At 41.4% G+C, this 14,188-nt stretch overlaps 1 protein-coding gene across 1 annotated transcript in view; it reads left to right on the plus strand.

Annotated features, from left to right (window-relative positions):
• The first annotated feature begins 1,268 nt into the window (after window positions 1–1,268).
• cfap92 (cilia and flagella associated protein 92 (putative)) overlaps window positions 1,269–14,188 on the plus strand; it is a 77,660-nt gene continuing 64,740 nt past the window's right edge. The window contains exons 1-4 of the mRNA XM_060835845.1: window positions 1,269–1,356; window positions 1,456–1,750; window positions 4,451–4,632; window positions 13,347–13,551. Coding sequence (XP_060691828.1) covers window positions 1,330–1,356; window positions 1,456–1,750; window positions 4,451–4,632; window positions 13,347–13,551 — 709 coding nt within the window. The 5' untranslated portion in view covers window positions 1,269–1,329. The remainder of the gene's footprint in view (window positions 1,357–1,455; window positions 1,751–4,450; window positions 4,633–13,346; window positions 13,552–14,188) is intronic.

Below are 14,188 nucleotides of genomic sequence, written 5' to 3' on the forward strand. Positions count from 1 at the left end.
ATGATGGCTAGCGTGAGGGGACATAGATTTAGATTGAGGGGAATAGATATTGGACAAATGTCAGAGGTAGTTTCTTTACTGTAGTACACTTGCCACTTTAAGGGCATTTAAATGATCATTGGATAGTCATATGGATGAAAAATGGAATTGTGTGGGTTAGATTAGTTTCAGATTGGTTTCACAGGTCAGCGCAACATCGAGGGCTGAAGGGCCTGTACTGCGCTGTAATGTTCTGTGTTCAGCTTTGTCAGGTTAAAATGGAATATTACTCAGAGTCTTCAATTCCAAAATGACACCAAATTAGTATTGTATGTTTGGCAGTTTACTTTATAACATGCCCCAAAACTTTGCAATTAAATGAAATTTTGGGGTGGGGGTGGAGGGTCCAACCATAACATGAAATATTGGCATTGATGATCTGAATTTCATATTGATAATTCCTGGTTGTTAATATAAATGTGTGAGTTTTCTTCATATTTATTCATAGGATGTGGACATCACTCATTGCCATTGCCAGACAGCGATAGCTGAACAGTCAGTGGAGAAGGAACAAGAGTGGATGAGAAAAAAAATCAAGAAAACCTATGAGTGGGGGATGATGATGCTGAGAATTCCCCCATTCAGAAACATTAACAAATAAAGGACAAGATTAGGCCACTCAACCCTTCCAGCCTGTTCCGCCATTCAATGAGATCATGGCAGGTCTGATTTTAACCTCAACTCTACATTCCTGCACACCCCCAACAACCTTCTATCCCCATAGTCACCAAAATCCTACCAATGCCTTAAAAGATTCTGCATAAACAAACAGAATGACCAGAGAGTTTTTTTTAAACCAAAAAAGTAAATCTGTTGGGCCACATTAGAAAGTAGCAGACTGTCGGTGTGTTATCCTTCAGGTTAAAGCCTGGCCCCTCGAAGTCTCACACGGATGCAGGTATTTATTTCACCTGTCACCTCAGTCAGCGGAAGGATATTGGATGGGGTGCTCGGCGGTTCGGCGGAGAATGATGCGGTCTGTTGCTACGCGACGGGAAGTTGCAAATGTGAAACTTCGGCATGAGGTTGAGCTGAGTGGAGAGGAGAGGGAGGGAAAAGGTTGCAGTGGCCGGAGTGGGGCTTCTGGCAGGAGGAAGAGAACAGGGGACAGTCAGCTGCAAGTGAATCCTATCTTCCTGTGCTATTTCTCTCAGATTGATTCGTGCTGTTACAGTTCTTGGTTTAATTTGACTTTAAAAATAACCCTCTTGTTTAAACTCTTTCAGCCCTCCCACTCTCAGTGATTTAAAAATAACAGCGAAGGTCTTAACTCACCTGTTCTGAGTGGAAATGCAGAGCCCGGGCGGAGCACAGAGTGTAAGTGATAGTCAAGAAACCCTGAACTGACAAGTGGGGGTGAATGCTGCCCCTTGAGTATTCAGTAACGTTTCCACCTTTTCCATCATTCTTCCACAGGACGATTCTGACGAAGCAGTGGACGACCCTCTCAACACCGAGCTCGAGAGTGACGCCCCTACAGTCGATGGAGATCTTGTAAGCCGGGTCAGTGACACGGGAGAGAGGACACCAGAGCCCGATCTGAGCGAAGTCGCCAGCTCGGAAGAGTCTCCCCAAACTGTCCAGCCAAGCAGCACAGAGCTCAGCACGGCGTTGGCCGAGACCCAGGGCAGCTCATATGACAAGAAGTACCCTGTTGCCTCGCCTCTCCTTGTCAAATTCACTGTGACCCTGACGCTGGCCATTCCGGACGGTAAGGTGACTCAAAGTCACTTAAACAAAGAGAATACTACAATATCAATCGCAATTTTAAACACGTTTACTGTTGATCGCTTATCGGTGTAAAATATAAAAAAGGTTACTTATTAAAACTTTTTTTTGTAATTCATATATTTACAGTCATTTAGAATTTTTGAAGAAGTTGAGTGGGAGTAATGACTGCAAAAATCAAGGACTCCCAGATTCACCTGCAGTGACTTTTCATTTCCTCTCTGTTATTAGAGCTCCAGCTTTATGTCTGAAAGCAAATTGTTTTAATAGTTTGTAGTTGGAAAAACTTTTTGACCCGATTAAGAATTAGATGAAGAATCACATAATTCATATCTGTTTTCTGAAAATGTCACGGTTTGGTTATGATCTTATTGTGATTCACAGCTCCTTCACATGTCTGCTTTGTTCAAAATACCAGTACTCCCTTATCCTGTTGAATCTTTTAATTTTAATGGGAGGCAATGTTACAGAAAGGATAAAAATAACTAGAAGTTACCATTGTTGCTATTAGTGAGAGAGTAAACAATTTAAATAAAGTCCTCTTTCTGCTATTTTAATGAAGGCATCTTATAATAGCAAAACATTTTGCTAATATTGCCAACTATATCTTTTCAGAGTGCAAAATAAACATCCGATGAACAAGCACAAATGCACATCCATGTCACAGTGCAGCAGACACAGAATTATTGGTTATGCTGTGATTTGAAAAACAAAAATGGACCAAATTTAGCACTGACTTGTGATGACTGCTAAATTTATATTTTGTATTTTATATCTGTAGAATTGGGGGAAGGCAACAATGTTTGTATGTGAATATTTCACCATGCATCTCTAATTTCATGAGTGATAATAAAGTATTTAAATTATTTTTATTCAGACAATGACATTTGTACCATCTGAAAATGCCTTGATGTGGAGGTGCTGGTATTGGACTGGTGTGGACAAGGTCAGAAGTCACACGACACCAAGTTATAGACCAACAGGTGTATTTGAAATCACAAGCGTTCAGAGCGCTGACACCATCTGACAAAAGAGCAGCACTCCAAAAGTTTGAGATTTCAAATAAATCCTTTGGACTATGGAACGGATCGTGGAATCCCTACAGTGTGGAAACAGGTCATTTGACCCAACAAGTCCACACTGACCCTCAGAAGGGTAATTCACCAATATCCGTTCCCCTGTCCTATTACTCCACATCATTGACACCGAACAAATGCACCTAACCTACACATCCCTGAACACTATGGCCAATTCACCTAACCTACACATCTTTGGACTGTGAGAGGAAGCCGGAGCACCTTGAGGGAACCCACGCAGACACCAGGAGAATGTGCAAACTCCATACAGACAGTTGCCCAAGGCTGGAATTAAACCCAGGTCCCTGGTGCTGCGAGGCAGCAGTGCTAACCACTGAGCCATAATCTGGTGTTGTGTATCTTCTAACCTTGAAAATGCCTGTAGGGAGAAAAAAACCTAATCTGTGTGGCCTTATTTATAAATTTATCCTTTGATTTCAATTGTGTTTATGAACAGTGTGTCTATAGTTTCATAATGAGTTTGAGAAGATTTGTAGCTCAAGTTGACGTTTGGGATGTAGGTTTGCTCGCTGAGCTGGAAAGTTCATTTCCAGACGTTTCGTCATCCTACTGGGTAACATCTTCAGTGGACTTTCTGGCTAAGCACTTTTGATAATTCCTGCTTTCTATTTATATGTTTGGGTTTCTTTGGGTTGGTGATGTCATTTCCTGTGGTGATGTCATTTCCTGTTCTTTTTCTTAGGAGGTGGTAGATGGGGTCCAACTTGATGTGTTTATTGACAGAGTTCTGGTTGGAATGCCATGGTTCTAGGAATTCTCGTGCATGTCTCTGTTTGGCATGTTCTAGGATGGACGTGTTGTCCCAGTTGAAGTGGTGTCCTTCCTTATCTGTATGTAAGGATACTAGTGAGAGAGGGTCATGTTGGCTTGTGGCTAGTTGATGTTCATGTATCCTGGTGGCTAATTTTCTGCCTGTTGGTCCAATGTAGTGTTGTCTGTACAGACAACAAGCAAAACTAATGTAATTTACAAAATACCATGCAAGAACTGTAACAAACATTACATTGGACAAACAGGCAGAAAAATAGCTACCAGGATACATGAACTAGCTACAAAACAACATGATCCTCTCTCTCACTAGTATCCCTTACATACAGATAAGGAAGGACACTACTTCGACCGGGCCAACACATCCATCCTAGGACAAGCCAAACAGAGACATGCACAAGAATTCCTAGAAGCATGGCATTCCAACCAGAACTCTGTCTACAAACACATTGAGTTAGACCCTCATCAACCACCCCCTGAGAAAAAGAACAAGAAATGACATCACCAACCCAAAGAAACCCAAACTTAGAAAGCAGAAATCATCAGCAGTGCTTTGCCTGGAGGCCCACTGAAGATGTTATCTAGTAGGGCGATGAAACGTCTGGAAATGAACCTTCCAGCTCAACAAGCAAGCCTACAACCCATAGTTTCATGAATTAGCAGCTACTATATACAAAAATCTCAGTAGCAACCATACATGTGTCGCTAAGCTCTGTTGTGGTTTATGTTGTTTAACTTTTGATATTTGTAGCACAGCATGGTTTGTGATAGTAATTGTCTTTGGCAGCTTTTAATTTTATGGAACATATATTTCCTAGGTCTTGAGGGTGTCAGAAAGAAATCACTCAAAAAGTCCAAATCAATGAGGTCACTGGAAGCAACAAAGCCCCTCAAATATTATCACATCGAATGGACTCTTCTTCCAAATGGTGAAGTAACAAAACTAGATATAGTGATCTTTGCAACAGCTGCAAAAGCCTATTTGGGAAATGACAGCCAGGTAGGACTTTTTTAGAAATCAAATAAGTGTTATCAATTCAGGAAGAATGCAAGGTGCATATGAGTGAGAGCTAGAATTCCATGTTCATTTTATCCTCCTGAAGAAGTTTGAAATCTTTAGAAAAGATCCAAGATCTCTACACTTTACTGGCTACATGCTCATTGTCACAGCTCCTCTTGCTTAATACCATTGTCAGTCCACTAACTTCTGCTGGCTGCTCGCCCTTTCTAGGTCTTTTCAATCTGTAACTCCAGCTACCCAGTTCTTCTTTCCCATTTTGGTGTCATAGAATTATACAGCATGGAAATAGATAGTTCAGTCCAACTCATCTGTGCCACCCAAATTCTAACTGATCTAGTCTTATTTGCCAACATTTGGCCCACATCCTCTAAACCCATCCTATTCATCTACCCATCCAGATGCCTTTTAAATGTTGGAATTGTACCAGCCTCCTCCTCCTCCCACCTCTACAACTCATTGCATACGTGCACCACCCTCTGTGTGGAAAAGGTTGCTCCACAGGTCTCTCTTAAATTTTTCCCCTCTCACCTTAAACTTATCCCCTGTAGTTTTGTGGTGGGTCAGCCCTTTCTTAATAATTGCTTCCTCTTGTCATAGTCTGCTACAATGTAAGACATCAGGTACTCTGTCCCTTATTAGATAATATTTATTACTTCATAACACAAGAACAGAAGAAATGGGAGCAGGACTAGATCATGCTGACAAGTCAAGCCTACTTTGCAATTCAGTATGATCATAAAACCATAAGAAATAGGAGCATGGGTTTGGCCACATGAACCCATTCCATTATTAAATAGGAACATTCACTGCACCCAATTTCTCACCGTTTCTCCAAAATTCTTGACTCCCCTATTGATCTAGAATCTATCTATCTCAGCCTTAAATATACGCAAAGACTCTGCCTCCACAGCTCTCTGTGGCAAAAAATTCCAAAGACTCTCAACTCTCTGACAGAGTAAATTTCTCCTTGTCTTAAATATTTCTTCCATTTTCCTGAGCCTATGCCCTTTGGTCCTTGACTGTCTCACATGGAGAAACGTCCTCCCAGCATTTATCCTGTTAAGTCCTTAAGAATCCTGTATGTTTCAATTAGATCATCTCTCATTCACCTAAACTCCAGTGAGTACAGTCCCCTCTTTTTCAACCTGCTCCTTACAAGGGATCATCCTCATAAACCTTCTCTGATCTGCCTCCAGTGGAATAATATATTTCATTAAGGGAACAAAACTGCTTATAGTACTCCAGAAGTGGTCTCACCAGTACCTTGTACAGTTAATTAAGACTTACTGTCATAGAGATATACAACACTGAAACAGACCTTTTGGTCCATCCCATCCATGCTGACCAGATATCCTAAAGCAATCTAGTCCCACCTACCAGCACCCAGCCCATATCCCTCCAAATCCTTCCTATTCGTATACCCATCCAAATGCCTTTTAAATGTTGCAATTGTACTAGCCCACACCACTTCCTCTGGCAGCTCATTCTGTACACGTTCCACCCTCTGCAGAAAAAGTTGCCCCTTAGGTCTCTTTTATATCTTTCCCCTCTCACCCTAAACCTGTGCCCTCCAGTTCTGGACTCCCCGACCTCAGAGAAACGACTTTGTCTATTTATCCTATCCATGCCCCTCATAATTTTGTTAACCTCTATACCCTCAGCCCCCGATGCTCCAGGGAAAACAGCCCGAGCCTATTCAACCTCTCCCTATAGCTCAAATCCTCCAACCTTGGCAACATCCTTGTAAATCATTTCTGAACCCACTCAAGTTTCACAAAATCTATCCAATCGGAAGGAGACCAGAGCTACACTTAATGTTCCAACAGTAGCCTAACCAAAATCCTATACAGCCGCAACATGATCTCCCAACTCCTGTACAGACTATTCTGACCAATAAAGACCAAATGCCTTCTTCACTATCCCATCTTCCTATGACTCCACCTTCAAGGAGCTATGAATCTGCACTCCAAGGTCTCTTTGTTCAGCAACACTCCCTAGGACACTTATTATTTAAGTGTATAAACCCTGCTATGATTTGCTTTCCCAAAATGCAGCACCTCACATTTATCTAAATTAAACTCCATCTGCCACTTCTTGGCCCATTGGCCAATCTGATCAAGATCCCGTTGTAATTTGAGGTAACCTTCTTCGCTGTCCACTACACCTCCAATATCTTCTTACACTTATATTCCAAGATCATGTTTTAACCCCATGTTCTTACCCACTCTTTATATCATGATCCCTATGAGTACAGAAAGATACAAATTGTCAAATTGAATCCCAGCTATTTCCAGCATTATGAAATATTTCCAGTTATGATCCCCCCCCCCCCGCCACGCTGACTAACCACAATTAATACAGGCGCCCAGAACCCTTTTCCCATATAGATCTTCCTGTCACTGAGAAGTATACCCATCTCTCAAACAAAAACCAACAGCTTATCATCTCCTGCCTCCAACCCTATCACCAGGGTGCTGAGCCTAGAAGCACACAGTCACTGGTATTCAACAAATTGATATCCTTTGAAGACTTGAGTAACACAATTGCTACCATGTAATCTCTAAACTGAGCAGTTGAACAGTAATCCAGATATTTCTGTACCGACTGAACACAAGTCATCCCCATTGATACAGTAATCCCCCCGTACCTGTAGGGGATACATTCTAAGATCTACCATGGATGCCTGAAACCATGGATAGTAGTGAATTGATTTACTTAAATGGGAAATTTACCTCCCTGGCAGCCTCCTGGTTCTGGAATGTTCCAAGTAATATGTTCAGGCTGTGGTAAATCATGGTAACTGTACCCACGGATGTAGCAGTAATCCTGTATATCATTTGTGTGTGGCTGCACAAAAGAATTCAAAGAACTCACTCACTTAAATAGGCTGTGCAAGGGGGGGATCTAAGATGGTGGCAATCTGGAAGATCACACTGCAGAGCTTCACATCGCAGCAGGAGCAGGACGGTCCTTTAACCCACCCAACCCAGGTCATCAGGATTTCTTGGGGCGTTGAAAAGATTGTGGAGCCCCAAGAAACATTTAAAAATTGACTTACCTGTATTTTCAGCTATCCAGAAATGCCTAAAAAGGGAGGAGGAGCATCTGAGGCTGGGCCCGCAGCTCAGCCTGCAGCAGCCTCGGAGCTGATTACTCTCCATGACCTGGTGAACCAGCTCTCAAAATTTCATGAGATGTTGGGGAAACAGATTGAAGAGAAGCTGGCTTCAGTCTCTCTCATGCTGCAGAAGCATGAGCAGCAGCTGGGAGACCTGGAGAAGAGGATGGATGAGGTGGAGCACAGGGTCACAGTGGTGGAAGCTGATGCCAGTACATTCAAGGAAGAGATCCAAGCCCTGAAGACGCAGGTTCATAATTTGCGTGACCAAGTGGATGATCTTGAAAACAGGGGCAGGAGAAAAAACATTCGGTTCATCGATCTGCCTGAGGGTAAGGAGGGTTGAGCGGCCTGTGGAATTTGTTGAAGATTGGCTTCTGAAATTCCTTGACTTGGAGACTGGCATGAGAGGATTGAAGATAGAGAGGGCTCACCGGGTCGCAGCACGGAGGTCGGGTCTGGGTCAATGCCCTCGTCCTTTCCTGGTGCGGTTCCATCATTACCGGGATAAGGAGAGAGTCATGGAGGCTTTCAGACTCCAGGGGAAGGATCCAAAGGCCCTAATTTACGAGGGGTCTAAGATCATGGTTTTTCAGGACTTTTCAGCGGCGGTGATCCAGAAATGAAAATCGTATGATGGTGTCAAGAGAAGACTGAAGGAACTTGGGATTCAATACACCCAGAGATATCTGGCAGTGCTTCGGATCACCTTAGATGGATCCATGCATCTCTTTGACACATCGGAGAAGGCAAGAGGCTTTGTGGACAAACTAACCTAATTTAAACAATTGTAGTATGTATAAATATTGTTGCTTGGGTATGCGTTTATCATTCTGTAAAAGAAATGGAGGAAATCCGGCTGGAGCTTTGTTTTTCCTCTTGTTTTTTCTCTATTGATAATAATTTGGTTCAAACTATGTCTGGTGGTGGTTAAGATGTACATTTTAAATTTCTAAGTTAGGACATACCAAAGGATGGGTAGGGTATTTACTGCCCCTTTTTTTAATGATTTTTTAAAAATTCATATTGATATTCTATGGGGTGTTTATTCTTTTTAGCTTGTGCTTGCGATGTGGCTGTAGCTGGGAGAAGTGAAGGTGGTTGAGATGGTTAGATGTCTATTTATGGGCAGTTCGGGATGGGTAGTTGCCCCCTTTGGGCAGGGACTGAGTTCCCCTACTCAGCGCTATTAGCACTTTATATGTTGGTTTGTTTTCTGTTTTTTGTTGTTTTTTATTTTTAATAATTTTGTATGTTTGTTAAATGTAGTGATTTTAGTTTATGTAGTTTTTATATTTGGTGGATCATGCAATACTAAGGCTCAGCAATTTGTGGTTCAGGTCCCTCCTCTCTGGAACTTAAATGTTATTGCAAAAGATTATGGCTAATGATTTGATTAAATGGTGTACCTGGAATATCAAGGGAAGTCACTCACCAATTAAGAGGAAGAAGGTACTCTTGAGTCTTAGAAAGGAGAAGGTGGATATTGCTTGGAGACACATTTGGTTAACAAGGAGCATCTGAAATTACAGCAGAATAGCTTTGACCGAGTTTATTTTCCATCATTTAATACCAGAAGTAGGGGAGTGGCTATATTGGTAAGGAAAAGTCTCTCATTTAAATTGTTGGAATGTGTTAAAGACACATACAGGAGGTTTGTAATTCTTAAAGCCTTGATAAATGGGGAGGAATATGGCATTTTAAATGTTTATTGTCCCCCGGCTCATCCTCTTAAATTCTTGGTAGATGATTTTTCTAAACTGATAAGTCTCAAGTCTCAGCACATCATTATAGGGGGAGATTCTAACTGTCTCATGGACCCTACAGTAGACAGGTTGCCTAAAGGTACCTCGATACCCTCTGCACAATCTAAACAGTTATTGGGTCTGTGTGTGGAATTAGGATTGGTGGACGTCTGGTGGTGTCTCCACCCTACAGGTAGGGATTTCATGTTTTTCTCCAATCTGCATAGATGTCACACGAGGATTGATTTTTTTTTTGACCCCTGGCGGTAACCCTGGATCTAGTGGCATCCTGTACGATTGGTAATATTGCCATCTCTGATCATGCTCCAGTGTACCTCATGGTTAAAATTAAGGATGTTACAGCGGATTCAAGGTACTGGCGAATGGACAGCAAGTTTGTGGAGTATTTCTCGAGGGAATTTCAGGCATTCCTAGACATCAACATAGGCTCGGTTGATAGCTCATCTGTTCTCTGGGAAACTGCCAGAGGGTTAGTTATTTCATATTCCACCAGTGAGAAGCGGCAGAGGGTGAGCAGCAACATCTCCTTGAAGCACGGTTGAAGGCAGCCGAGAAGGCCTATTTTGACAGACCCTGGTTGGTCAAAATACAGAGGATTACGGCACTGCAGTCTACACTAAATTCTGTGCTCACGCAGACGGCAAAGAAGGAGTTGACTTTTGCAAAGCAAAGGTTATACAAGCATGGTGACAAGCCAGGCAAATACTTAGCATACCTTGCCAGGAAGAGAAGTGCCCCACAAACCATAACAATGATTAAGGAAGGGTCTAGGAACCTAACATGTGATTCTGAAAAGATTAATGTGGTGTTCCAGAGATTCTACTCTAAGTTATATCCGTCTGAGAATTGTGAGGAGGGGCAGGGCAAAATGGAATCCTTTTTTTAGAAATCTGAAGCTCCCGATGTGAGTCCCAAACAACAGTCCTTTCTCAATGCCCCATTATCAGAGCAAGAAGTGCAGGAAGCTGTGAGGCAGCTTCAGAGTGGAAAGGCGCCCAGTCCTGATGGACTTCCCAGTGAATTCTATAAGGAATTTATAAGTATACTGTCAGACCCGATGCTCAATATGTTTAATGATTCATACAGTCATGTTTGTCTCCCACCATCTCTGAGAGAGGCCAATATTTCACTTCTCCTTAAAAAAGGGAAGGATCTGGAAGACTGTGCATCATACAGGCCCATCTCGCTCTTAAATGTGGACTTTAAGATCCTCTCTAAGGCTCTTGCTTTAAGGCTGGAGACTGTGTTACCCTCTATTATTAAAGAGGATCAGACGGGCTTCATAAAGGGTCGCAGATCCTCCAATAACGTTAGGAGACTGCTTAATGTAATTCAAGCATGCCAGCAGCAGTCAATACAGGGATTGGAAATTTGACCGAGTTGAGTGGCCGTACCTTTTCTATACTCTAGACCGGTTTGATCTGGGTGAAGTTTTCATAAGATGGGTAAAGGTTCTCTACAGTGTACCTCTCGCTGCGGTCATTACCAACAGGGTACGATCAAGCAATTTTAATATTTCGAGGGCAGCTGGCAGGGCTGTCCCCTTTCACCGTTACTTTTTACGTTGGTGATTGAACCGTTGGCAGAGGCCATTTGTGGGGATCTCAAGATATCAGCTCCAGAAGTGGGGCTAAAATTACATAAGATCTCGCTGTATGCAGATGGTGTTCTAATTTTCTTGACAAATCCAGCAGTCTCAGTGCCTTGCCTGATACAATGCATTCACGCATTTGGCGCCTTTTCAGGGTATAAGATTAACATTGCTAAATCAGAGGCTATGCCTATGGGTGGTCTTACGAAAGAGTTGCCTCTTGAGGGTGACTATAGATTCCCATTTAGGTGGTCACAGGGGGGTTTTGTGTATTTGGGCATATTCATTACTCCAGTTCTGGATTGGCTGTTCAAAGCCAATTTTACTCAATTATGGGAGGCACTTCCAGTCTCACGGTTCGGTCGGATAACATTTATTAAGATGAATATTCTCCCTTGTTTGCTATACCCTATACAGATGCTCCCCCTGATTTTCAATACACAAACACTCAGGAGACTGAACGGTTGGTTCAGCTCCTTTATCTGGCACTGTAAACAGCCCCTCATTAAATTAGCCAAACTGCAATTGCCTCACAGATTGGGGGGAGTAGACCTTCCGGACATTAAAAATGACCAATTAAGCTCGCTTTTACCCTACGTAAGTGATTGGGTTTGTCTGGACCCTCGTTCAATATGGCTAGATATCGAAGTCTCCCAGACAAGGTGCCCCCTTACCAGTTTACTGTTTTTGGACAAGGTGAGGACAGTTAGGGAATATTGCCATAACCCAATAGTCTTCAGTACTGTTAAAACATGGAGGGCAATTCGGCAGAGAGAAGATAATATTGGCAAAACATCTTTGTTTACACCTTTAGTGGGTATGTCGAGTTTTCAACCAGGTATGATAGATTCAGGATTTAAATGTTGGGCAGCCAGGGGTATATTTTGCATGGGTGATTTATTTGAGGAAGATGTAATGATGTCCTTCGGTCAGTTAGTATGGAAGTACGAGTTACCTAATAGCGACCTCTTTCTTTTTTTTAATGTTAGAGATTTTATTCAAAAAAAGACCACACTTTTGACTGATCCCTACAAATCTGATATAGAAAGAGGGGTACTAAGGGCTAAGAGTACACTCTGTCAGTACTCTATATCACCAATTGGGGGTTGCCACCTCAGATGAGTCTGATCGACTCTGCAAGATGTGGGAAAGAGAGCTGGGGGTTGAAGGTTCTTCAGACGCATGAGAAGATATTTGGGAGAATGCAAGGAAGATATCAATTTGCAATAGGACCCATGCTTTTCAGTTGAAGATTCTCCACAGGGTCCACTTAGCCCCAGACCGTTTGTCAAAATTTAAACCAGGGGTATCTTCAGCATGTCCCAAGTGCAAGGTCTGTACGGGTACTCTTACCCATTGTCTTTGGTCTTGTGACAGGCTTCAAACATATTGGAGCGCTGTGGTGGGTGCAATGGAGAGGAGTTTAGGTGTAAGGGTGGAGGAGGATCCTATTTCGCTCCTTTTGGGCCTACCCAATACATTTTCTGCAAACTCGCATAAGGAAAACCTTTTCAATATTCTTACATTCTGTGCAAGGAAGATTATCTTGCTAGGTTGGATATCAGAAAACCCCCCAGGCCTGTCTGGTTGGTGGAAGATTGTTATGGAACATATTCCCCTGGATTTTCTCACAAATATGGTACACCACAAAACTGAGCATTTTTACAAGACATGTCAACCCTTTTTGAGATACCTGGACACAGATTTATCTGTCACACTAACAAGGACTTTTATATAGCTGTAATGATTGGACTCATGAAATACAATGTCCAGGGAGGAGGAACTGTGAATGTCTGAGTGTTTTGTTTAGCTGGGCTGAGTTATTACTATTTATTTGTTTGTTGTTAGGTATTTATTTATTTAGTTAAATAGCTAGTTTAGCTTTTTTAAAATTTTATACTTTATATATGTTTATACATTTGTATAGGAGGGTGGGTTGGGGAATTCTTTTTATTATTTGGGTTTAGTTTTGTACTATTTTTCTACTGTTTTGAATTGCATTGTTTTATATTTGTTGTAATATTTAAAAATCTGTTTTTTCTTAATAAAAATATTTCATAAAAAAAACAAAAAAAAATAGGCTGTGCATACCATAACAAAATAGGGAGCATTTCCCCATCTATCCATTATCGTCAAAAAGTTACAAATGTATTCAATTTTACTATGAGATGCAATTAAGGTATTTTTAAAATGATTCCTTTCACTGCAACGTATGTAGGTTCTGAAGTCATGGTATGATGGTGAACAAATGTGGTTGGTCTTCAATCATAGTGTGGAGTTGCCAGTTACTAAAGAAATACTGTTAAAACTTAGCTCTTATGTGATGACACTTCATATATGGGACAGCAAGGATAAAGTGAGCTCCAAGGCAAAATTTGATCGTCCCAAGGCTTTACGTCTTTTCATGGAGAGCAAAAATTTGGGTGAGTAGGAGGCTGTGAGATGTTCTGCTGTTTGAACATGTCCAACAACTAATTAATGAAAGAACTGTAAATGCTGGAAATCAGAAGCCAAAGTAGAAATTGCTGGAAAATCTCAGCATGTCCAGCAGCATCAGTGGTGAGAAAGCAGAATTAATGTTTTGTGTCCAGTGTCCCTCCTTCAGAACTACAACTAAACATTAATTCTGCTTTCCCTCCTTAGATACTGCCTGATCTGCTGAGTTTTTCCAGCAATTTCTGTTTTGTTTCTAATGTATAATTATCTGTTTTTAATGGGAGACCACATTTGACAAAAAACTTAAATCATTGAATACAAAAAAATGTAATTTGCTTTAATGTTATCATTAATAGAGCCAATGTTAATATGTGAATGCTATAATTAATATGTGCTGGATCTAGTAGCCATTTTAATTTCTAAATACCTGAACTTACATGATTCTAATGAGGTGGTTGGGTTTTACAAAAAGAAATAGACTGGACCTGAACACTGTCAAATATAAAATATTTTTTGTTAGCTAATGTTCCATTGCAATTAACAAAATGGGTGAAAAATACTTTGGCTGTCCAGTAGATAGGCTCAGCAACATATTTAGCTTTAAAGTGAAAATTGTTTCTTAGC

Source organism: Hemiscyllium ocellatum, chromosome 14 (genome assembly GCF_020745735.1).
Source record: "Hemiscyllium ocellatum isolate sHemOce1 chromosome 14, sHemOce1.pat.X.cur, whole genome shotgun sequence".
Lineage (NCBI taxonomy): Eukaryota > Metazoa > Chordata > Chondrichthyes > Orectolobiformes > Hemiscylliidae > Hemiscyllium > Hemiscyllium ocellatum.